Genomic DNA, 24231 nt, shown 5'->3' with positions numbered 1-24231 from the left:
GTATGTGATGACAAAGGGATGCCGGTACTGCGGTGACAGGATTGGTCTGGTCCGAGTCGTGCTGCACAGCATGTTCCGAAGACGGCGCACACAGGCTCGGGATTAATCTGCGCTGGGATGTTGAAGGTGGCGCCCTTTTCGTGTCGCGCGAGCCAGGAATGATGGTAAAAGGGCAACATGTTCCTCGCGAAAGTTGGTGGTGCTGCGCTGGGCTGAGCCCGCGCTTCAGCCTCATTTCTCTACTTGCGCAGTCCAGACCCTCACGATGTCGGAGATCACGCCGCTACTGAACGGCCAGGCTTTCCTGCCGCACCGAGAGAGCTTCGAGTCCGACTCGTCCGTCCGGAGCTACGCGCGCGTGCACAAGCTGCGCGTTCCGCCGTTCGCGCTCTTCGGGGCGATCTGCCTACTGCTGGGCGTGAGTCTGTGGCGAGGGGCGATCCCCACTCCGCAGACGGACAAGCTTCGAGCCAAGCCGATCCGAGTCACGACCTCCAACGGCGTCCAGCAAGAGCACTATTGCGGGAGCACCAAGCAGGACTCGGGCTACATCAAGCTGCCCAACAAGGTGGACGACCACTACTTCTTCTGGTACTTCGAGGCCCGTCGCAACCCAGAGACGGCGCCGCTAGTGCTATGGCTGACTGGTGGACCTGGAGGCTCCAGTATGCTGGCGCTCTTGACGGAGAACGGACCGTGTCGAGTTCGGCCGGATCTGTCCACCGAGAGCAACCCGTACTCGTGGACCAACGAGGCGAACGTCGTGTGGCTCGACCAGCCGACAAACGTTGGCTTCTCGTATGGACCTGACCCGAACGACGCCGATGATAGCGAAGATAACGTCGCAGAGAATATCTATTGGTTCTTACAGGGCTTCCTCGAGCGCCATCCAGAGCTGCAAGGACGTGAGTTCTTCATTTCCGGCGAGAGTTATGGCGGACACTACGTCCCAGCCGCTGCACACTTCATCTCACAGCACAACCGGCATAGATTGGAGGGTGCGTTGCGTATCAATCTACAAGGCATCTCCGTCGGCAACGGGTGCACGAACCCCGTGATCCAGAACCCGCACTTCATCGACATGGCCACGAACGCCTACAACATTTCGCTGGTTGACCCCAGTCAACTGCCAGCTCTCGAGGAAGCCGCAGCGGTTTGTGGTATGAAAATGGAGGCGTGCCAGGCACAGCCGTCGTTGTGCTTCGAGGCTGAGGGATACTGCGAAGAGCACATCGACAACGTCTTCATTGCCGCCAAGCGGAACCCGTACGACATCCGCCAGTTCTGTCATACGAGCGACACGGACGTATTGAAGTGCATCTCCAACGACTTCATCGCGCCGTACCTCAACTCGCCCAACCTGCGCAACTTCCTCCACGTGGACGAGCGCGTAGGCGACTGGCAAATGTGCAACTTCGCTGTGAACTCTGCGTTCGCCAACTCGCACGATGTGATGATGTCGACGAGTTCATTTGTTGGTGACCTCCTCGACGATGGAGTGCGGGTGCTGATCTACGCGGGCGACGCCGACCTCGAGTGCAATTGGTCAGGGAATCTGGCGTGGCTCCAGGCGCTGAAATGGACTGGAGCATCGGCTTTCAATGCTGCCGAGATGCAAGACATGGCCGTCGAGGGTGAGGCTGCCGGATCGATGGTTGCAGCCGATACGCTCACATTTATTCGTGTCTTCAACGCAGGGCACATGGTGCCGCAGGATCAGCCTGCTATCGCGCTGGAGATCATCAACAAGTTCTACATGAATCAAGCATTTTGACCGGATCAGGTGATGAGTGTATGGTGAAAAGTAACATGATGTGGCATCAATTAGTTCCCTTGGTTAGTGTCCTCCTTGAGGCTCGACAGATGAAAAATATGCCGTCACCGAAGGAATTGACGCCGCTGGTCGGAGCTGATGCAGCCACAAGTCATCGCAATGTTGTCGCTAGTCGATGGGGTATCGTAGTGCTGCTACTGGCGATTCTTGCTGTGCTTGGCTTCACACTTGTCGATGTCATCACCTCCTCAGTGGAGCCAAGCCTTGCTGCTGACTGGAGCTATCTGTGCGATCCAGCGTCGAAGCAGGACGCAGGCTACGTCAAGCTGGCGAACAAGGCCGACGATCATTATTTCTACTGGTACTTCGAGTCGCGACGCTCGCCTGCAACGGACCCGCTGGACCTGTGGCTTACGGGAGGACCGGGCGGTTCCAGTATCATGGCCATGCTGGCCGAGAACGGGCCGTGCAAGATATTGCCCAACATTGCAACGGAGGTGAACCCGTACTCATGGACAGCTCAAGCCAACGTCGTGTGGCTCGACCAACCCACATCAGTTGGGTTCTCCCACGGCAGCCAGCAGGACAAGGACTTTAACGAGACCAACGTCGGAGAAAACATCTACTGGTTCTTACAAGGGTTCCTAGAGCAACACCCCGAGCTTGAAGGACGAGAGTTCTTCGTCACGGGCGAGAGCTATGGCGGTCACTACGTCCCAGTCGCCGCACACTACATCTGGAAGCAGAACCCCGTCAGTCCCGGGTCCCTTAAGCTCGATCTACAGGGGATTGCAGTTGGCAATGGACTTACGAACCCGATCATCCAGGTACGCGGCTAGTTGGAGTAGTGCGAGGTGCAGCTTGCTAACGAATTCATGTCCTGCGTGCTGCAGTATCCATACAATCCCGACATGGCGAACAACGTCTACAACATTTCGTTGCTGACGCCGGCCCAAACGCAGCAGATGCGGAGTGATGCAGCTGAGTGTGTTGATCTCACACAACAGTGCCAACTCGACAGCAACAGCCGCTCGATCTGTTCGGACGCCCAAGCGTGTTGGAAGCAGAAGCTCATCGCGCCGTTCGAGGCTGCCCAGCGCAACCGCTACGACATCCGCCAGCCGTGCCACCCCGCCTTCCCTCTATGCTACAATTTCTCCGGCATCCACGCCTACCTAGACTCGACTCGTGTGCGCGAAATGCTGCACGTCGACGCCGGCCTGGGGCCGTGGCTGGAGATCAACAACGACGTCCTCGAGACCTTCGTCGCGGACGGCGACTGGTCCATGTCGTACGACTCCTACGTCGCGGACCTACTGGACGACGACGGCCTGCGCGTGCTCATCTACGCCGGCGATGCCGATCTCATGTGCAACTGGATCGGCAATCGAGCGTGGACTTTGGAGCTCGACTGGCGGGGCAAGGAAGGCTTCAACGCAGCGGAAGAGCGAGCTTTCGTCCGTACTGTCCGACGGAGCGAAGACCATTGATGCTGGGGTGGTGCGCGAGTTCGAGAACTTTGCCTTCGTGCGTGTGTACAACGCCAGTCACATGGTGCCGATGGACCAGCCCGCCACTTCCCTCGATCTCCTCAACAGGTTCCTAGCCAACGAAGAGCTCTGATAATAAAGCGCAACCAGTGCGGATGGCGCTTCAGATTTGAACCGTACATAGCACTGACTACTGTCAGAATGTTTGCGAGTCGACTCGACATCAACAGGGTCATTCCTGAATTGCGAGCGTCCTGCACACGTCACCGCCCATGGCGCGCATGAACGAGAAGACCCGGTTGCTGCCCGCAGTGCAGGCCATCTACGGCTCCACCAGCAACAAGCTCCGGATCAGGAGGTGCTTGATCATCCTGGGCATCGTGACGGCTGTGGTTCTGTCGGGATTGAGCGTGTGGTGGCTGTTCTTCGATGAACCTGCGGCGGTGGCTGGCGACGAGTTCATCTGCGGAGACACTCGGAACGAGGCGGGGTATGTCAAGCTGGCGAACAAGGAGGACGACCACTACTTCTACTGGTTCTTCGAGGCGAAGCACAATGCGAGTACGGCTCCGCTGGTGATTTGGCTGACGCTTGGATTGACGCACTCGACTGGAGAGGCCAGAAGGAGTTTAACGCAGCAGAGGAGAAGACCTTCATGGCGAAAGACCCACTCAACTCGAATGCTGCAGTGACGGAGGCGGGCACTGCGAGATCATTCGACAACTTGGCTTTGGTACGAGTCTTCAACGCTGGCCACATGGTGCCAACTCACCAACCTGCAGCGGCATTGGACCTCATCAACAGGTTTTTCAAGAACGAAGCGCTGCAATCTTAGATTGCAAACGGTAGAACTAGAAAGGTGTAGTGCATGTACACGTACATCTACAGGGCGCTTTCAGTCACGGCGATGATTGCCAATCAAGCTTCCTCCGATCAGTTTGGTTTGCGCGTCATTCGGCAATTTGATCTGCAGGCCCCAAACGCAGGAAAGATGGCACAAGGTGAATCCTCACCGTTGGTGGCGCAGTCTTTCAATGAAAATGCGCGGAGCTATGATCGTAGCAGGAGGGCGCTGGTGCTCAAGTTTGCTCTAGGAGGAGCACTACTAGTTCTCGCGTTGTGGCTTATTCAAGACCATGGAGCAACCCGATCAGCCAAGAGTTTCGAGGGTTTGTACGTCTGCGGTGTAGCCAACAGCACGGCAGGCTACATCAAGTTGGTAAACAAGCAGGACGACCACTACTTCTACTGATTCTACGAATCTCACAGTGACCCCGAGACCGACCCACTTGTGCTGTGGCTTACTGGAGGTCCCGGTTCGTCCAGTATGTTCGCTCTACTCACGGAGAATGGCCCGTGCACCATTCAACCAGACCTGAGCACCAAGCTCAACCCCTACTCGTGGAACAACTACGCCAACGTCATTTGGCTCGACCAGCCTACCGGAGTTGGCTTCTCGTTTGGCTCCCCAGCGGACAAGGACTACAGCGAAACGAACGTGGGGGAGAACATCTACTGGTTCCTGCAAGGATTCATGGAGAAGCACCCGCAGTACCGAGGCCGCGAGTTCTTCGTGACGGGCGAGAGCTACGGAGGACACTACGTCCCCGCCGCGGCGCACTACATTTGGTCGAGGAACAAGGCGGAGGACGAAGCACCGACCGTCAACTTGCAAGGTTTCGCCATTGGCAATGGACTTACCAACCCCGTCATTCAGGTGAGGCAGTAACTTTAGAGTCCGTACTCCGTGTGTCGTGCGTATGTCTGACATTGCTGTGCTGTGTGCTTACTACCAAGACATGAACCAACATCGCGCTTCTTACCGACGCTGAAGAGCAGCAGATGAAGATCGACAGCGTGGAGTGCATCCGCTTGACGCGTGAGTCCGCGTAATGGGACGATCAGCAAGGTCGCCCAGCAGTGCTGGTCTGACAAGCTCATCGGACCTTTCAACAGCGCGAATCGCAACAACTACGACATCCGCCAGCCCTGCAGCAACAGCGACCGCAGTGCGACCTGCGACGACACGCCTACGATTACTGCGTATCTCAACTCCCCCGCAGTCAGGAAGTACCTGAACGTCGACGAGCGTGTGCCGGCGTGGCACGAGGACAGTAGCGAGGTGGAGACGACGTTCATCACCGATGGCGACTGGTCCATGCCATTCCACGACTTGGTCGCGAACATGCTGGACGACGGACTGCGCGTCCTCATCTACGCCGGTGACGCTGATCTCATGTGCAACTGGATCGGCAATCGCGCGTGGACTTTGGAGCTGAACTGGAGGGGCAAGGAAGGCTTCAACGCAGCGGAAGAGCGAGCTTTCGTCGCCCACGACCCCTTACTGTCCGATGGAGCGAAGGCCATTGACACTGGGGTGGTGCGCTCTTTCGACAACTTTGCATTCGTGCGCGTGTACGACGCCGGTCACATGGTGCCCATGAACCAACCTGCTGTGTCGCTGGATCTGATCAACAGGTTCCTCACCAACAAGGAACACTAGGTCGTCTGCGTCATGCTGACACTGGTTCGGCTGAAGCTTTGCGTAGCCTGACTGTCAGACTGACTGGATTGAAATGCATCTAATCCTCAATGATACATCAACTCATTCCTGAATCAGCGCTGTCAGAAGTACGCCATGGCGCGCGTGAACGAGAAGACCCGGTTGCTGCCTGCCGTGCAGGCCATCTACGGCTCCACCAGCAACAAGCTTCGGACCAAGAGGTGTTTGATCATCCTGGGCGTTGTCACCGCGGTGGCTCTATCGGGGTTGAGCGTGTGATGGTTGTTTTCCCACGACCACTGCGGCACACCGAGAGCGAGGCGGGGTATATCAAATTAGCCAACAAGCAGGACGACCACTACTTCTACTGGTTCTTCGAGTCTCGTGGCAGCCCCGCAACAGATCCGCTAGTGCTGTGGCTTTCTGGGGGACCGGGCGGATCCAGCATGTTCGCCTTGCTAGTTGAGAACGGCCCGTGCACCATTCAACCAGACTTGAGCACCAAGCTCAACCCCTACTCGTGGAACAACAACACCAACGTCATTTGGCTCGACCAGCTCGCCGGCGTCGGCTTCTCGTTTGGCTCTCCAGCAGACAAGGACTACAACGAAACGAACGTGGGGGAGAACATCTACTGGTTCTTGCAAGGATTCATGGAGAAGCACCCGCAGTACCGAGGCCGCGAGTTCTTCGTGACGGGCGAGAGCTACGGAGGACACTACGTCCCCGCCGCGGCGCACTACATTTGGCCGAGGAACAAGGCGGAGGACGACACACCGGCCATCAACTTGCAAGGCTTGGCGATCGGCAATGGGCTCACGAACGAGTTGATCCAGTACGCGCACAACCAAGACATGAACCACAATCGGTACAACATCAGTTTGTTAACCGATGCTTAAGTGGAGCAGATGAAGACCGACAGCGCCGAGTGCATCGAAGTCACGCACGAGTGCCAGTCATCCCCTCACCACCAAACTCTTTGCTTGCTTGGACCAGAATGCTGGACGAACAAGCTCGTGCTGCCTTTCAGCAGTGCGAACCGGAACTACTATGACATCCGTGAGTTTTGCAACAACAGCGACCCCGACGCAACCTGCGGCGACTTTCCTATCATCGCCAAGTACCTCAACCTGCCGTCCGTGCGCAAGTACCTGCACGTTGATGAGCGCGTTCCAGAGTGGATCGAGGACAACGAAGCCGTGCGCGACACGTTCGTTGCCGATGGAGACTGGTCTGCGTCCTTCCACACGTACGTCGCCGACATGCTTGACGACGGCGTCAGGGCTCTCATTTACGCCGGAGACGCCGACTTGATGTGCAACTGGATCAGCAATCGAGCGTGGATGCTGGCACTCGACTGGCAAGGCAAAGACGCAGCTGAAGAGCGAGCACGATAGTAGACCTATCGATGCTGGAATCGTCCGCTCCTTTGACAACTTCGCCTTCGTGCTCATCAACAGGTTCCTAGCTAACGAGGCATTCTAATACACAGTCAGATGCGCAGACATGACCAGCTTACTTTCCATTCAGTCCACTGCTTGCTACCGATCTTCGGCACAGCTGAATCGTCACCATGGTGAACGAAGCGACCCCCTTGCGTTGGGATATGCACGCGGCCGAGATCCAGCGGCAGAAGCGCATTGCCAAAATGGTGGGGCTCGGAGCGCTGGCCCTGGTGGTGGTCGTCGTGTTCGGCTGCGCGGCCATCGAGAACAGTGCGCGGTCGGTCGCTACCGTCACTGCTGCGGGCGACACAGTCATGTGTGGCACCGCAACCAACGAAGCGGGCTACGTCAAGCTGCCGCACAAGCAGGACGACCATCTCTTCTACTGGTTCTTCGAGTCCCGCAGAGCTCCTGCTACCGACCCCTTGGTGCTCTGGTTGAGCGGTGGCCCCGGAGTTTCCAGCCTCATGACGCTCTTGACCGAGAACGGCCCGTGCTTCGTTAAGGAGGATATGTCGACGGAGGCCAACCCCAACTCGTGGAACTCGGAGGCCAACGTCATCTGGCTGGACCAGCCCACGAACGTCGGGTACTCGTACGGCAGCCCCGCAGATGCCGACCACGACGAGAAGGACGTCCAGGAGAACGTCTACGCGTTCCTACAGGGGTTTCTGGACAAACACCCGGAGCTTCAAGACGGACCGCTGTTCCTCGCAGGCGAGAGCTACGCAGGCCACTACATCCCAGCAGCGGCGCACAAGATCCACCGCGAGAACAAAGCGGCGAAGTCAAGGCGTCTAAACCTCCAAGGCATCGCCATCGGGAACGGCTTGACCAACACCGTCGTGCAGGTAAGTCTCTAATGGATGATATGACAGGGCTGAGTGGGGCTGACTTGTAGTGTCTTTGATGAACTAGAGCGAGCACGGGCTGGACATGGTCAACAACTCGTACGGCGTCAAGCTGATGGACGACGATACATTGGCGAAGGCCAAGATCGCAGCAACGCAGTGCACTCAGCTCGTGACCGCGTGCCAAACCAACTCGAGCGTCTGCGTCGACGCGGCGCAGTTCTGTCAGTTCAACGTCATGGGCGCGTACGCTGCTGCTGGCCGCAATATGATGGACATCCGACAGGAGTGCACCGAGCTGGACCCGATCATGTGCTACGGCGACATGATCCAGCGGATCACGGCATACCTGAACTCGGAGGCCGTGCGCGCGTACCTGAACGTCTCGAGCGTGCACCCGGCGCCGTGGCAGTCGGTGGCGCCTGACGTCGAGCTCGCGTTCGCTGCAGACATGATGAAGGGGTTCGAGCAGGACGTCGCGGCGCTGCTGAGCGACAGCTCCGTCCGCGTGCTGATCTACCACGGCGACGCCGACCTGGTGTGCAATTGGTTCGGAGGCTTGGCCTGGACGCGCGCGCTGCAGTGGCAGCACCAAGACGAGTTCAAGGCAGCCGAGCAGCGGACGTTCGAGGTGGACGCGAGAGACGCCGGCAACGTCTGGGCGTACGCCGACCGACTCACGTTCCTGCGCATGTTCAACGCCGGCCACTTGGCGCCCATGGACCAGCCGGAGGTCGCGCTCGAGATGATCAACCGCTTCCTGCGCAGCGAGGCCTTGTAGTCGTCCTGTATAACTCATAGGCCGACGTTGAAGTGGTTGGCCTAAAAGATATCTGATTACAGCGGATACTCTGGCCATTCTATGCTCGGCTGACGTCTTGATCGCCCGAGCATTGCGAGCGTCGAGCATGGGTGCTGTCGTCACGACAGTGTCGTGCCGCGCCATGCGTGACCTGCGCTCGAGGCTCCACTGGAGGCTGCAGGCCACTTGAAATGCATTTGCTCGCCAGCGAGCTCTCCTCAGCGCTATGCTATGGCAGAGGAGTGGTGCAAAATTCCGGCGCGACGCTTCATTGCAGTGCTGGGCTCTGAAGCAGGGCCTGCACGCCTGCTGCAGGCGTGTTTGCCTCGCTGCAGAGCCTGCACTGCAGGCTGCAGGAGTATCGCAGGGATGGTACTGTACAGCCTCCTTCTCGTTCCGCGAACTTGCTGCAATGCAGCCAAGGCCAAGTCGCTTCAGTTGATTCCAGCACTGCTGCTAACGCTGCGTCAGCCCCCGCGCGGGCCAACACCACGTCGCCGCCGCGGCCATGGCCGCAATGTGGCCTCGCACTGCGAGTCGCAGCAATGACTGGCGGCGGCGCAAATCTCCGCGTCGACGCCGAGGTCGGAGCATTCCAAGCCCGGAGACCATCCATGCGCAGCAGGCTTCGATATTTGCGTGGACCGCGCTGGCTGGGATCCTCGAGTGCAACGGCTCTGCCACGAGAGAGAAGCGCAAGCAATTCCTCCTCACTTCTCGATTGTCGGCGCGCAGAGCACACGTAGATCCGCAGCCCAGTCCGTTTGAGCCCAACATGGCCACCGAAACCACCCCGCTGCGCGGCGAGCAGTACGCCTCAGACGCCCAGAAGCGCAAGCGCATCGTCGGCATCACCGGCGCCGTCGTGGTGCTAGCGGCCATCATCGTCGTGCTGTGGCTCACGCTGAGCGGCCACAGCTCTAAGTCCACCGAGGTGACGGTGCAGCAGACGCCCGAGCCCACCCCCGCCCTACGCACGGAGCCCCCCGTCGTCATCACGGAGGCCCCGGCTACCGAAGCGCCGGCTACCGAAGCGCCGGCTACCGAAGCTCCCGTCGAGCAGCCCGCCGCCGCTGCCCCCGCCGACCAGCAGCCCGCTGCCGAGCCTGCCGCCGCGGCCCAGCCCGTTCCCGCCGCTGAGCCCGTTCCTGTTGCCGAGCCCGTGCCTGCTGCCGAGCCCCAGCCTGCCGCCGAGCCGGCTCCAGCCGCTCCGGAACAGCCTGCCGAAGCCGCTCCCCAGGAGCAGCCAGCTCAACCGGCCGAGCCGGCACCGGTCGCCCCTCAGCAGCAGCCTGCTGCCGAGCCGGCACAGCCAGCCCCTCAAGAGCAGCCTGCTGCCCAGCCGGCCCAGCCTGCCGACGCGGCTCCCCAGGAGTAGCCCGCGCAGCCTGCTCAGTAAACACTGGCTCGCTGGAAGCTCCGAGCCCTGAGAGCACTGCCCTCTCGGTGGCGCTGCATGGCTCTAGCTGTTACCTTGGCTTAGTTGCCAGCCTAATTGCACACCCTTCTTATACAATGCCATTTTTGCCGTGCCTTCCATTGGCGTCGTGTCTAAGCTTGCGTGATACAGTGTCCAAGGGGGAGGGAAATGCTTCCAGCCGCTCTTCATGCTTGATGAAAGACCCCAGTGGCGCCGTCTGCCACGAGCAAGCACTCAACAACATTCCTCTTGTCCTGACGCCGAGTTGGGCTTGAGTCGAGCTGAGCTGCCTTGCGCGCCGCGGTTTGGCATCGAACTCAGATCTCTGACTCCCATCCGATGATTTGCATGCGACAGCCACATGCGTGTCAAACCCAAGCAGAAAACTGAAGATCACCGATCTTCCACGCGAGTCTCCGCATTGCAGTGCAGTGACGACTCCGCCAGATATGCAGCGTTCACCTCACGTGATCGCTCGATGAATCCAGCCGAACTGCGACAGGCTGCATCCCAAGAGGACAGGTACCGCCAGTGACTTTGCGCTCGTCACACTTCGCTAGCATTGTCAAAGATTGCTCGTGCCGCGAAGCCATGGTGACCGAGACCACCCCGCTGCGCAATGGCGAGCACCGACCGCCGCCACCGAATGCCGACCACAGGAAGCGGCTCGCCGGCCTGGCGGTCTTCGCCTTCGTCATGCTGGCCGTTGCCGTGCTGACGACCACGAACGTCGGTCGAAAGACGCATCCGCAGGCCATCCCACATCAAGGGTGGAGCAGACGCCTACCGACACGACGCCACTCAATGCCACGAGACACCAGTCGACGCCGGCGCCGCTCTCTAAGAACTGGTTCCAATGCGGCACCGAGACCAGCGAGTCCGGCTACATGAAGATGCCCTTCAACGTGGAGGACCACCTGTTCTACTGGTTCTTCGAGTCGCGCAGCGCTCCAGTCACGGACCCATCGGTGCTGTGGCTGACAGGCGGAGGATCGAGCTGCTCGAGTCTAGCGGCCTTGCTGACTGAGAACGGGCCCTGTCGGATCAACGCGGACAAGACGACGGCGTTGAATCCTCACTCGTGGACGTCACAGGCCAATGTCATTTACCATGTCATTGGTTACCTTTTTTACTACCCTTATTTCACCCTGACCGGAACTTTTACCCGGAACTCTTTCTTAGTGAAAAAGAGCGCATGTTTTCAATGACCTGAGAATAACCCGGAGAAGATATATTTGCCAAGTTCATGCGGGCATATATATCATCTACATCGCCATCTACCCTAAGAAACTATTATTATCCAAATCTCTCACAAAACTATACTTATCCGCAGCATTCTCGCATGGGAAGGCCCCATGGCAATAGCAGCACATACCATCTTCCTGCTTTCCGCACAAGCGCAGCTCCCTGTTCAACCACAACAAACTCTCGAGACGTCTAGATGACCCGCCAGGGCACCCAGCAAAAAAAGAAGCGCTCCGTCCGTCGCAAGGTCGGCAATGATGCGAGTGGGAACACTCTCGAGTTGCAAGCGCTGTCCCTTGATGATCCATCTGACCAAGTCCAAGCTGCCGGTGATCACATGATGCTACCCCCTGCTAGCCAGGAACCCATGCCACGAGCCAAGAAAAAGCGAGGGTCGAAAACGATCAAGATCTACAAGGGCTTTCGATATTGCAAGACTGGTACTCGAAGAAGCACATTGCATATCGCTGCAGTACTTCGAAGACTTCTGGCTGTAAGGCCACGCTCAAAGTAACCTCGGCCGCTGTTTGGTGAACACACGTGCCGTCCGGTCCCGGTATTGAATGGGCAACTCAATGATGAGACCGACGCAATGAAACGAACTACAGATCAGCTAGCAACCCAAAATCCAACAATGCCAGAGGGCGACATTTGGGAGCAAGTATGCGAGGCGTTCTACGGTCCCGATAGAGAAGAGCTGTTAGACGGATTGACAGAGGAGCAAGTTATCGGGCGTATCCGTCGCATTCACCGCCGATACTACGGTGGTGATATTCACGGAGTGGTGGAAGTCCCTCCCTTCTCCAAAGTGAAAGACTCGGCCATCCCATTCTTCCGGTTCCATTTGGTAACGGCCCACCCCGATCCTAAGAAAGCACCAAGTCGTGTGCTAGGCTGGGCCCATCCTGCGCTGAAAGAGCTTCTACTCTACAACAGCGTATCTCTTTTCCTCGACGGTGCTTTTCGATCTGTGCCACGAGGATTTCGCCAGTGCTTGATCTTAATCGTGGATGACCCAGCGCGTAACCTGTTCACACCGGTATACTTCGTGCTCTGTACGTCCCAGACTGAGTCCATGTACGACGATATCCTGCATCTCATCTACCGCGACACCGGCAAAAAGCTCAATCCTGCAGAAATTGTATGTGATTTCGAGTTTAGCCTCATCTCATCTGTTCAGACCCGGTTCCCGAACGCTGAAGTGGTGGGCTGTTTCTTCCATTTTAAACAAGCCATTCGCCGGCGACTGAAAGACGAGCGCATCTCCGACGACGAAGTGACTATCGCTATGGAGTCTGGCGTCTTGGACATTCTCACTGTAATTGATCCAGACCTCGTCGATCCGAAGGGCATCGCATGGGTGAAGCAGGAGATCAAGCAGAGGTGCATCGCGAACAATTGCCCATACTCACGCCGTGAGTGGAAAAGTTTTTGGGTTTACTTTAGAAAAACCTGGCTTGAGCGATTCTACATCACAGAGTGGAATGTGTTTGGTATCGCCAATACTATCGTGGCGCGCACAAACAACCCCTTGGAGAGGTTTAACAGGGAGATGAACGCCGCGTTCAAGCCCCACCCAAGCTTCGACACTTTGTTTCTACAATTGCCAAAATTTCAACTGCTTACGCGCAGCGGCAAGCCAACATCACGCGCGGTCTACGCAAGAAGAAACAGCGTCCACCACGCATTGAGTTGCCGGCTGCCCCCGACTTAGCAACATTTGAAGTTCCGCCTGAGTCGGAAGATGAAGGTGACTATGATGAGCTTGGTGACCAGTCCGACGGCTCCGTCGAATCAGCTCGTAGTGGCGAAGCTGATCACTCTTCGGAGGAAGATGAGCCATCCCGAAATGCGCAGTCGGCCGAAGACTTGCAGCAGGAAATTGATGAGCACGCTAACACTTACAACTTCTTCCTTGACTCGGACAGTGACCACGATCCAGATGAAGAAAATGGCGTGGAGGAGTGGTCATTCTAGCCCTCAGACTGCGATCATGCTGCGACGCGCTGAATCGTCGAGCTACGCACCTGCATAACTCAACACACACCATAACTTACATTAAACACTGCTATTAAATATCACTTCAATGCACACTCTTGCTTTACCCGGATGTTTGGCCTGACCTGGTGTTTTACCCGGGAAAAAGGTCCGGGTAAAAGTTCCGGTCAGGGTGAAATAAGGGTAGTACAAAATCCTACCATGTCATTTGGCTGGACCAGCCTGTCGGTGTCGGATTCTCGTACGGCATACTGTCTACAACGACTGGTTCCTGCAAGGATTCTTAGACAAACACCCGGAGTTCGAAGAAAGAGCTCTGTTCCTGGCGGGGGAAGGATATGCGAGTCAATACGTACCGGCAGCCGCACACTACATCTGGAACGAGAACCTACCCGTCGAGAAGGCGAACGCTTCGGTCCGTCTTAACCTCCAGGGTATCGCCATTGGCAACGGTCTGGTGAACCCCGTCATCCAGGTATGCATGCATGAGTATCTTATCTACCATATCCGCACAGCAAGTAACCCCATTATGCTTTCGTGTAGATGCCGCATATATTGGACATGGCTGTCCAGAACTCGTACAACATCAGCCTCTTCAAGAGGCCCTCTTGAGCCCCACTCAACTGGCAGCTGTAAAGGAAGCACAGCCAGTCTGCAAGGAACTTCTGATGTTTGCCAGACGAACAGCAGCGCGTGTACAGGCTCCGCTCGCTACTGCTCAAGCTTGCTGTTATACGCAATGGACGGGTCTCTTCGCAACAAGTTCGACATCCGCAAGGAATGCGACTCGAGTGAACCATCCAAGTGCTACAACACGACTGCAGTGACCGAGTATCTCAACTCGAAGGCTGTCCGCGAGTACCTCAGCGTGTCCGACCAAGTGCCTTCATGGCAGCAATACTCGAATTCCCACTTCTCACCCGACTTGATGAAGAGCGTCGACCGATACGTCGCCGATCTTCTGAATGACGGCTCCGTCCGCGTGCTGATCTACAACGGCGACGCAGACTTGGTTTGCAACTGGCACGGAAGTCTCGCATGGACGAAACAGCTCAAGTGGACGCATCAGCAAGAATTCAACGACGTCCAGCAGCGTGCTTTCCACGTGACTGGCGAGATTGATACAATCGACGCCGGATCCGTTCGCTCGTTCCAGACCCTGTTCACCTTCGTCCGAGTCTTCGATGCTGGCCACTTGGTGTCCAAAGACCAACCAGCTATCGCGCTCGAGATGATCAACCGATTCCTCAAGAATCAACGCTTGTAAGAAAAAAGAGGCCAATTCACATCAGCTGAATGAAAATGACTTCTTTCCCTGAAATAACGCCAAATAACATTTTATTTCAGCCAATCATATGCGAGATCAGCCAAAAATAATATTGACCACTAAGCATCGAGGAATCCTGAATGGGAGTTCCGGCTCTCAGTCGTAGAAATTGGTCGGAAATGGAGGGCGGTGACGGTCCACCGAAGGGCACGTGCCCTACGTGCCCTAAGCTCGTGGCGAGGTCGAACATGGCCAAGCACCGCAAAGTGTGCTTCCATCGCGCCGATTTGAAAGTGAACACCTGGCGAGAAGCCGACCAGGTCGTACTTTATTGTACACACACATCGTACCTTTTGGTATGAAGTCGTATTTTTTAGTATGAACTCGTACATTTTCGTATGAACTCGTACTATTAACTCGTAGATTCTGGTATGAACTCGTACTTTTTGGTATGATCCCACTTCAAAATTCACCATAGTCCTCAGAAAAAAATCAAATCTAAAATTCTCCAGAAAATTTGTCGACTACCTTTTTTTACCCAAGGTGGTCGATCATTGGCCAATTAACACAGAATAACTGCCAAATGTTGTTTCAGCAAAAAGAAGTTGCTTCCGATGACGAGCCCATACAAAGTCCTAATACAGAGATTCGACTTCCTCGGACCGAAACAACGTCTCAAGGCGGCCGAAAATCATTTTATAGGGCTCGGGCTATTTCCATACAAACTTCTCGATAGTGACTACGAGGGGCTACTATTGAGGTGTTATTTCAGTCAGAGTAAGCTCTACATCCATTTTTTTTTACCCCCTTCTCTTCAAACCAGCCAGTCCAGAATCTCCTGCTTGAGAGACAATGGTGAAGCTGAGTTGCGTGATAGTTGGCGTGCCTGGGGACCCGTTCCAGGTTGAAATCGACGAAATATGTGAGCTGGTGGCGGGTTTGAAGGACGCAATCAAGAAAGAGAAGCCAGACTCCATCAAATGCGATGCAGACAAGTTGCAGCTCTTCAAGGCTGCAAAAGAGGACAGAACGTTCTCGGCGTCCGGTGCCGAAGAAGAGAAGAAGGACTTCAGATGGCTGAAGGCTGCCTCAGACGACGTGAAGAAGTTGAAACATGGCGAGAAGACTGCTGCAATCGAAGCAGTAGTGCGAAAAGACCAGGTTCTTCGTGGCAAGGAAACTGTGTCGGACGTGTTGATGGGAATGGAGTCGCCATCTATAAGCCAAATCCACGTGTTGGTGGTGCTGCCTGAGGATTCGGAGAGCGAGGGGGGCACTTCAGCTCAACCAGCAGAGAAAGAACGGCTGCTGAAGTTCCTACGCGAGCAAGCTGCGGACAAGAAGCGCAAGCGGTACTGGCATTCAGAGATGGACATGGACCAGGGATGGGAGCTTTTGGATGACTTCGACCTGACGGTGAAACCCGTCAGCACAGTTCACGCTGAGGCTGATCCAGCGGATTCCTTCAACTGGCAGAGCGACCTCGTTCAAGATGGCCAAGAAGTTGTGCTGACCGAGGAGCAGCAGCGAGGAAGGTACCGGGAGTACGTGGAACGCAACATCGGCGCCGTGCTCAAGGAGAACAAACTGTGTGTGACTGCCGTGGACGAAGGTGAAAATGTCCTCAGTGTTGACGTGCCTAAGCTTGGCATTGAGCTCCGAGGACGCACAGATCTCCTCGTATTGAGTGATATCGTAGAGGAAACCTCAGATTATTTGATGCACTTGCCTGAAGTGAAGATGCTGATTGAAGTGAAAAGAGACGCCGAAGCGTCCGACTTCCAGGCGTTGTCAGAGCTGATCGCCTTGGATATTCTCGCGGAGGACCCAGTGATGGCTCTGCTTACCGACTTGAACCAGAGCTGGAAGTTCTTTTGGGTGTCCAAGAAGAGCGACGACTCCGACTGCATCTGCAAAGCGACCATCAAATCTCCAGGCGAGGCCTTCCAGGTGATCCGAGCGCTCTTGACGGCTTCTGCAGAGACCAAGCTCCCGTGCTTTCACCAACCTTTGAAACGATTGAAACTATCCCAACACCGCGGGTACAAGAACGCCGAGTGCCTCCAGCAATACTACAAAGTCGCTGAAGTGTCAGGCCCCGACTACGAGCTGGCACGCGCTGTGGCTGAGCATCTCGTCCGATCGATGCCTGGGTATTGTTGCGCGAACGAATCTGAGCCCTGAGAGATGCTGCAAGGGCGGCTACAGCCTGATTTTGATCATTAGGACGAAGTGCACCAGAACCCGAGGAATGTACTTCAACTTCCAAGTTGAAGTCATAGGTCTAGGGTAATATTGATTTTCCACCAATCCCCTCTCGACTTTGACTTTGTGATGAGTTTTGTAAAAAATCACTCTTGGATCTGCGCGGAGGAAGATGCGGCGCACGTCCGAGCTGACGCCGCTGGTGGCGGAGGGCGCGCGCGTTCCACGGCCGTCGGAGCCTGTGCAGCGCCCGCGCCGCCTCTCCACGCGCGCGTCGCTACTCGTGGCCGCCGGCGTGGCGCTGCTGCTCACGTTCGCGTTCGTGATGCGCCAAGACGCGACGCTATCAAGTGTGAAGAGCCTCAAGGGCGTCGTCACTAACAAGTCTGAGAGACCCGAACAAGATTTCTTCTGCGGGATTACGAATCACGAGACGGGCTACATTAAATTACCCAACAAGGACGACGACCACTACTTCTACTGGTTCGTCGAGTCGCGCAGCAGTCCGCAGAAGGACCCTTTGGTGCTCTGGCTCACGGGCGGCCCCGGCTGCTCCAGCATGATGGCGCTACTGGCCGAGAATGGTCCTTGCCACGTGCAGCCGGACCTGTCCACCAAGACCAACCCGTACTCGTGGAACGGACAGGCCAATGTTATTTGGCTGGACCAACCCACAGGCGTGGGCTACTCGTACGGCCCCAAGGTGGACTACGACTCTGGGGAGCTCAATGTGGCGGAGAACATCTTCTGGTTCTTGCAGGAATTCCTCAAGAAACACCCGGATCTTGCCGACCGGGAGTTCTTCGTGACGGGGGAGAGCTACGGTGGACACTATGTCCCCGCCACCGCCAGCCACATACTGAAGGCCAACATGCTCCGTCACTCGAGCTCCGAGACTTTCCATATCAATTTGGCGGGGATTGCAGTAGGCAACGGACTCACGGACCCGGCGGTGCAGTACCAGCACAGTGTCGACATGGCCTTCAACTCATACAACGTGTCGCTGCTGGACGAGCAGGGGATCGAAGAAATGCGCAAGGCGCAGCCAGTGTGCCATGAGCTCATTCTGAGGTGCCAGAAGGAGCGGTTGGCGTGCTTTGATGCTATGGAATTTTGCTTCGGAGCGCTGGAAGGACCCTACTACCAGTCAGGACGCAACCCGTACGACATCCGCGAGCCCTGTGCGGAGGAGAACGTGATGAAGTGCTTCCACTTTGAGCACATCGACGAGTACTTGAACTCGCCGGCGGTTTTGGACAAGCTCGGTGTGGATGTAGACAAGTCGAAGCCTTGGCGTGAGTGCGATGCCACGGTGGGCGCTGGGTTCGTGTTCGACGAAATGGTGTCCTCGGCCAACGACGTGAAGCTGCTTCTGGATTCAGGCGTGCGTGTGTTGATCTACGCTGGTGATGCCGATCTCATGTGCAACTGGGTGGGGAACCAGGCGTGGGTGATGGAGCTGGACTGGAGTGGCAAGACGGAGTTCAACAACGCGCCGAACCGCCCCTTCATTACTTCTGAAAGCGTGGACGCAGGGCGTGTTCGCGCGTTCGAGAACTTGGCTTTCATCCGCGTGTTCAATTCCGGCCACATGGTGCCGATGGATCAGCCTGCAGTCTCGTTTGAGATGATCGACAAGTTCTTTCAAAACGAGGAGTTCTGATTGTAAACGAAGTAAAATGGAAGGAGCAGATGTGGCCAAGAGCACTGTTCATACGCTGGTCTTAATATTGTCAATTACTTTGAAGTAGATGCGAGTAGTGATGGGGTGGGCTTGCTTTTCGTGTTACTTGAATGCAATTGTTTTGTGGTTTACTTCTCGAGTGATGGATTGTCGGAATACTACACCTTTGCCCGGCCATAGTTGGCCTAATTTGCAAGCAAAGTTGTCATGAATATTGGATGTTCCCCTCCTTGAGAGATCGCGCGCGTACAGCTGCCGCTTGATGAAGGGCATGCAGACGCGGATCGGACACTCAAGAAGCTGCACGCACGCACACACGCCTTCGCCTTCGCCATCTTGCCTCTGTGCTGGCGTCACTTCGCAGTGCGAAGTTCGCACTCTATCAGAGTACGCCAAAGGTCTTGAGTTTGCGAGGGAAAATGTGTATTACGTCAACAGTCGTTGGTGGGAATTAGACAACTTTGAATGAAACGAAAGTCATACTTTAGGGAATGTAATGTACTCTCTGGTACCTCCAATATTCATGACAACTTTGCTTGCAAATTAGGCCAACTATGGCCGGGCAAAGGTGTATACTCAGAGCATCGGGTGATATACCAGCGTCTGTACTGTAGATACCACAATTTGACTAGCCGATGGATTCCTGCATCGTGTACAGTTGCCAAGCCGGCGACAGCTTCAGCGCTGGTATTTGAGTTTTAAGCTCTTGTTAAAAGACAAGAGCTTACATCACTACTGGAACCCAAACGCTTGTTGTGTGTATCACCCGGCGTTGTCGTCAACTTGTCAATCTCACCTTATAAATTTGCAGGCTGCGAGCATCAACTACGTCACACACTGAGAGCCACCGAGTGTATGGCGTAGTTGAGCCAGAGGAGACCACTGCATGCAAGGGCCGGGCATGCTCTAGAGTAGACCATCGGCACTCGGAGTGCCACCAAACAGAAGTAAGGAGAAGAAGAAGATGTTGATTAACTGCTTAATGAACGTCTCGTTTCCAATTATGCATACATGCATTGGGGGAAAATGCATTTCATTTTGGTTATGGTTCAAAGTCATGAGGTTCCTTGCTTGAGGAGCAAGGTGCCGAGTGGCAACCCCAAGGGATGGAGGGCGGGTCGAAAAAGTGATCAAATGCTGAGGGCCGCCGAATGGCCCTCCTCCGTCGTCCGGGCCGAGTTCCGTTCCGATGCTCGCTGTCACCGCGAACCAAATATGCCAAGGGGTCGCCTGCACACGCCAACCGCGCTCGACGCCTATTCCTGAAGTACGAATGTTGGTAGGCGTCCTGAATTTGTAGGCGCTTGAAATCCCTTCTGCATCAGGAAAACCCGTTTATCGCCCATCGCCAGCTCCGCTTGCCCTCTTCGATAAACATGCATTTTGCTAGCTACCGCAATATAACCTGACTAAGTGTTGAGCTAGTTATTGACGGGGAATCCAAATCCGACTAGATGGTGGGGGAATAAGTTGCTCACAGGGATCTTCGAATCCCAATCTCAGAGGGTAACTTGGACTGCATGCTTGTCAAATCCAAGCTCTGTTGAATGTCGAAAAATAAATTGGCAATGCCGGCCAAATGTCGCCTTCACGCTTTGTATGCTTGGTTTGTCAGCGTCCGTCTCATGAAAGTACAGTATATATCATTACGAGGTCTCCATATACGATGAAACGCGCCAAAGCAGCAGCATTTCCTTCTGATGCCGTCTCCAATCTGCTTTGGGATCCCGCGGCTTAGAAAACAGCAGTAGCCGCCAATCTAATTTTGCAATAAACGCTTGGCTCCGCGGCTGCCACATTGTCTGCCACACTTCGTCCAGTGCCGGGCACGCACCAAACAGAAGCAACCCCGGTAGCAAGGTCCCAGTAACTTCCTGTTATGTTAATTGCAGTAGGATACTCGAGAAAAATTCGCTCTGCGGTTCTTGCAGAGCGAGAAGCCACCGATTCACTCTCCGACATGGTAGTCTACCATGTCGGAGAGTGAATCGGTGACACTAGTTGTTCGACTTAGTATGGTAGTTCGAAGCAAAAAAACAAAACACAAAGGCGGTCTCGTTGTCGGTGATGTGCATTGGAGAGGAGTGATCACTGATTCGTGCTAGTCGCCGTTGCAGAGGATGCAGCCTAGGTGCCGCTTGCTATCATCTACTCCATGCCAAGCTTCTTGGCTTGCTTCCGAAGGTATTCATACATTTTACCCTCGTCATTCTTGAACTGTTCCATCTTTGAAAGCTTTTTCGGTTTTGTCAGCTTCAGCTTCGCCAAAAGTCCCTTGATACTCCAGAGTCGCCCTTCGTCTATGCTGCCGTCGACACGACGCAGCTGCCGTCCGTCCTCGGCGTGGGTTGGGTCATGACAGGCAGACGAAGCCGTGTTCCCGACCGCAGTGCTGGGATCCATGGCCGAAGGGAATGCAGAGCCACTGGCGAGGAGAGTGGCCGCGATCACTGTTGCAAATACAAAAGCGAGACGCATACAGTCGGTCCTTAAAAAGGGGCTCCTCACAACTCGCGCTGCTTGTGACCCGCAAAATAAGTTGTGGAATGCGGTGCGCAGCTTGCTCTGTTCAGCGCTAAATGTACTGCGCTGGTCTGCGGCTGTGAGAAGTTTCCCCTGCAAGCATATATACTGTAGTGCATGGATTGCTTTTGATCATGTTTAGTACACTTTTTTTTTTACTACGAAGTACGTGTTTAGTACCCATTTACTCACAGTTAACTATATGTAGTTATTTGTATCTGTACTGCCCGAATGAAGACTCAACCTATGCGCGAGTGAAAATGTTCAGGGGATATTGTTCCCGATTTGATCTCTCAAGACAAAACGCATTTGCTTATTTCGTTTCTCTAGATTAGGGGTCCCGAACTGGTGGTCTGGGGTATTCGCAGTTCTCAGCAACGATAAGATACCTTCATGGAATTCCGACAACACAGACACACCCGCTAAAATCGTACATGCGGATTTTCAATTAACCACCAAGCACATTCTAATAAACAAATATTCCGAAATTATATCCTAGCGCACTTGTGAAGTATATTTTGAGTTGGAAAGTATACTTTACTATCAGTAAAATATCCGCGGCCATCTCCTGCGCCTACTTCACAACCGCAGCAGCTGCCCTGTGTTGTCCCTCAAAGCAAGGGTTAATGACAGTGAAGAGTTTAACAATTAATAAAATAATTCTCCTAAAAATATCTGCGGCTTAAATGCCATTGTAGCTCGTCCACATTGGCAGCAACAAGTCTTGTAATTCATTGGCAACGATAGGCCTCGTTGTCGCATATTCATCGCCGCTTCAATTGTATTCAATCCATAGTTCGCATTTCCGAAACGCTTGAGTTCTATGATGGTCAAGGGTCGTTAATTGCCATGTAAATCAAGATGAAGACTACAGTAGTTCTTCAAACTGCGAATTCCCACATTCATTTTTTTTCTTTGCAAAAAAGGCACACGCTACAACTATATGTAGTTTTTGACTGAAGGAGAGATACGCTCGGCTGTAGTGTTCTTCTAAAGATACCGTGCTTCAAAAACAGTGAAAATAATGCAAAACGCAATCAGACATACCAAGAACTTCTCTCAGTATCAACTAGATTCGACTCGGAATAGTTATAAAAAAAACAGTTTGCGCTGATAACTGTAAGAATGTCCGCTTACTCCACGGGAGCGCGCTTGCTGTTAACAGTGTCTCCGCCCCCTTCAGCAGCGTTACCATGCTTCAGCAAACGACTCAGCTCTGCCTTGTTGCTTTTCAGCTTCTGTTGACACTCCGTGTACCAGGTGCGGGCCTTGGTGATTGTCACAATCACTTTCCCCTTTGTTGAGCTCGCTTCCATCTCGAACGAGGCATTCTTTTGACTGTTGCGCACCCAGTTTGCAGCGCAGTTCTGTGCGTCTTGAAGTCCTTTGAATTTGTGCACACTCTTGGTCATCTTCATGGAGACATCGGGGCCTCGGAGAAACGCCTGCACCTTGGCGTTATCCTTAAACTCGGCGTCGCTCATCTCCCAGGAGAAAGGTTTGTCCAGAGCTTCAACTTGACTTTTGAGCCATTCGACTCGCTTGGAGACCATGGAGGCGAGCACAGGATATCTGTCGCTCGTCGGGTCCATGGTACGGATACACTGCGAGATGGCCGTAGTGATGTACTCCAGAAAGCCTGGGTCTGTTGGCTTGAACAGGTTCACCACCGACTCAAAAAGGCTTTGATCTTGGCAACGAATAGCGTTCTCCCACAGCAATTCAACCGGCCCTCCCAAGCAAAAGTTCTCGTGATCACATTGGGCCGCCTTTTCCACTGCAATTTTGAGCAGCGCTCGCTTGGCTTCCCCATCTTCCAGACCGGCAGCCACCCCCAGAGCCATATCGAGGCTTGGCACACCGGCAGCTTCTCTGTAATTAACCCTCCGTAAGCTCTTCAAAATGCCTTGGCTAATGTCGCCCCAGCCAAACGTGCGCACGATCGAGATGATCGGCTGGATGAGACTTTCATTGTCTTCCAGGCCGTCCAAAGCGGGGAAAAACTGTGTGAAGAACAAGCTCGCCAGTTCAGCATCGCCAGTGGCCACGAGCAATTCACACAGAACCAGGCAAAATCTGACTGAAACCTGATTAGAATCCGACATCTTCCTCGGGGCTTGAAGCCTTTCGTCCAGATCTTCCAAAAACTCGCGAAGTAGTGCAGCATCGGTTGAATTTTGAGCTCGCAGAAGCTCAACGGCGATGTCTTCTGGCATCAACTCCAGCGTTTTCTCCGTGTGGACAGAACTTGGCCACGCGATGATCGCATACGTCGAGTATACTCTGCTTTCTGTTGGCCCCTCGTTTCCCATGTACCCTCCAGATTTGTAGATTCCATGCGGCATCCACAGCTCAAAAAGCGTCTCCCGAGAAGGATTGAGGAAATTCAGTGTTGCCGACGAGCTTCTCGTAGAGCCCAACGCGTCTCCAGCCATGGAATACCAGCCGATAGAATTCACGTGCCCGTCTACATGACTACGACTATCGTATGAGATGTCGTGGGAAAGCTTTGCGATATAAAGCTTCAATTGCTTGTCGGTGGGAAGAGCTGTATTTGCACCCTCGAGTACTCCAACTCTTGCACGGTCGATACCTTTGAAGGCCCTGAAGCCCAGATCCACGATACTTTTCTCAGTGTAGTTGTGGCCCAGCAACAGCGTGAAATGGCCATCCTCATCTGGGTCCAAGTTTGCTATGACCTCATCCAGTTCTTCAATCAGGCCTCCGTCATTGCCTCGCTTGGCATAGTGCATCGTTTTCGGCAAGCATACCGAATACACCAGTGCTAGTCGATACCCCTTCGTCACCTTCTCCAGAGCATGTTCGGAGTCTGCATAATGGACTGCATACTGAGGTATGAAAGCCGCTGTTCCGTCCGCTTCCCAAAGTCGTGGCGATAACGAACGTCTCCACCACGATACACTACGAGGTCTCCTCCCTCGTGCAGACTGGGTAACTGGACCACCAGAGTAGCAATCATTCCATCCTCCTTCTCATGTCCTGGTGCTTCACAAAGTGACCACC

The 24231-nt window shown here is 54.7% G+C and overlaps 10 protein-coding genes across 10 annotated transcripts; 8 read left to right on the top strand and 2 right to left on the bottom strand.

Moving 5' to 3' along the window:
* Positions 1-265: 265 nt before the first annotated feature.
* On the top strand, positions 266-1774 carry PHYSODRAFT_485960 (hypothetical protein; the record flags this gene model as incomplete). The annotated part of the gene is made up of 3 exons (XM_009523007.1): positions 266-591; positions 667-946; positions 1064-1774. The coding sequence occupies 3 exons, from the start codon at positions 266-268 to the stop codon at positions 1772-1774; spliced, it is 1317 nt and encodes a 438-aa protein (XP_009521302.1).
* Positions 1775-1872: 98 nt separating this feature from the next.
* PHYSODRAFT_555560 (hypothetical protein) lies at positions 1873-5900 on the top strand (the record flags this gene model as incomplete). Its single annotated transcript, XM_009523006.1, has 3 exons — positions 1873-2601; positions 2668-2780; positions 5149-5900. The coding sequence occupies 3 exons, from the start codon at positions 1873-1875 to the stop codon at positions 5765-5767; spliced, it is 1461 nt and encodes a 486-aa protein (XP_009521301.1). The 3' UTR covers positions 5768-5900.
* Positions 5901-6045: 145 nt separating this feature from the next.
* On the top strand, positions 6046-6666 carry PHYSODRAFT_487704 (hypothetical protein; the record flags this gene model as incomplete). The annotated part of the gene is made up of 1 exon (XM_009523005.1): positions 6046-6666. The coding sequence occupies one exon, from the start codon at positions 6046-6048 to the stop codon at positions 6664-6666; it is 621 nt and encodes a 206-aa protein (XP_009521300.1).
* Positions 6667-7299: 633 nt separating this feature from the next.
* Positions 7300-8909, top strand: PHYSODRAFT_555555 (hypothetical protein). Its single transcript, XM_009523004.1, has 3 exons — positions 7300-8063; positions 8131-8427; positions 8476-8909. Exons 1-3 carry the CDS (start codon positions 7341-7343, stop codon positions 8842-8844), a joined length of 1389 nt encoding a protein of 462 aa, XP_009521299.1. The 5' UTR covers positions 7300-7340; the 3' UTR covers positions 8845-8909.
* Positions 8910-9373: 464 nt separating this feature from the next.
* Positions 9374-10243, top strand: PHYSODRAFT_297429 (hypothetical protein; the record flags this gene model as incomplete). Its single annotated transcript, XM_009523003.1, has 1 exon — positions 9374-10243. One exon carries the CDS (start codon positions 9374-9376, stop codon positions 10241-10243), a length of 870 nt encoding a protein of 289 aa, XP_009521298.1.
* A 633-nt stretch (positions 10244-10876) lies between these two features.
* Positions 10877-14795, top strand: PHYSODRAFT_326955 (hypothetical protein; the record flags this gene model as incomplete). The annotated part of the gene is made up of 8 exons (XM_009523002.1): positions 10877-11014; positions 11065-11385; positions 11727-11970; positions 12172-12945; positions 13170-13494; positions 13750-13769; positions 13807-14003; positions 14208-14795. The coding sequence occupies 8 exons, from the start codon at positions 10877-10879 to the stop codon at positions 14793-14795; spliced, it is 2607 nt and encodes an 868-aa protein (XP_009521297.1).
* An 852-nt stretch (positions 14796-15647) lies between these two features.
* PHYSODRAFT_480289 (crn2-like protein) lies at positions 15648-16979 on the top strand (the record flags this gene model as incomplete). Its single annotated transcript, XM_009523001.1, has 1 exon — positions 15648-16979. The coding sequence occupies one exon, from the start codon at positions 15648-15650 to the stop codon at positions 16977-16979; it is 1332 nt and encodes a 443-aa protein (XP_009521296.1).
* A 185-nt stretch (positions 16980-17164) lies between these two features.
* On the top strand, positions 17165-18663 carry PHYSODRAFT_555553 (hypothetical protein; the record flags this gene model as incomplete). Its single annotated transcript, XM_009523000.1, has 1 exon — positions 17165-18663. The coding sequence occupies exon 1, from the start codon at positions 17173-17175 to the stop codon at positions 18661-18663; it is 1491 nt and encodes a 496-aa protein (XP_009521295.1). The 5' UTR covers positions 17165-17172.
* A 2169-nt stretch (positions 18664-20832) lies between these two features.
* PHYSODRAFT_285135 (hypothetical protein) lies at positions 20833-21162 on the bottom strand (the record flags this gene model as incomplete). Its single annotated transcript, XM_009522999.1, has 1 exon — positions 20833-21162. The coding sequence occupies one exon, from the start codon at positions 21160-21162 to the stop codon at positions 20833-20835; it is 330 nt and encodes a 109-aa protein (XP_009521294.1).
* A 1178-nt stretch (positions 21163-22340) lies between these two features.
* On the bottom strand, positions 22341-23960 carry PHYSODRAFT_326952 (hypothetical protein; the record flags this gene model as incomplete). Its single annotated transcript, XM_009522998.1, has 1 exon — positions 22341-23960. The coding sequence occupies one exon, from the start codon at positions 23958-23960 to the stop codon at positions 22341-22343; it is 1620 nt and encodes a 539-aa protein (XP_009521293.1).
* Positions 23961-24231: the final 271 nt, after the last annotated feature.

This window comes from Phytophthora sojae (genome assembly GCF_000149755.1).
Source record: "Phytophthora sojae unplaced genomic scaffold PHYSOscaffold_2, whole genome shotgun sequence".
In the NCBI taxonomy this organism is placed as follows: Eukaryota; Oomycota; class Peronosporomycetes; order Peronosporales; family Peronosporaceae; genus Phytophthora; species Phytophthora sojae.
Note: the sequence above shows the minus strand (reverse complement) of the source record. Positions and strands in the feature narration are given on the sequence as shown.

What these genes read in the sequence shown, in the direction of transcription:
- PHYSODRAFT_555555 (XM_009523004.1), top strand. Translation starts at nt 7,341, where the DNA reads ATGGTGAACGAAGCGACCCCCTTGCGTTGGGATATGCACGCGGCCGAG. An exon ending in TGACCAACACCGTCGTGCAG is followed by an intron (nt 8,064 to 8,130) that starts GTAAGTCTCTAA and finishes TTGATGAACTAG; the next exon opens with AGCGAGCACGGGCTGGACAT. An exon ending in CATACCTGAACTCGGAGGCC is followed by an intron (nt 8,428 to 8,475) that starts GTGCGCGCGTAC and finishes GCGCCGTGGCAG; the next exon opens with TCGGTGGCGCCTGACGTCGA.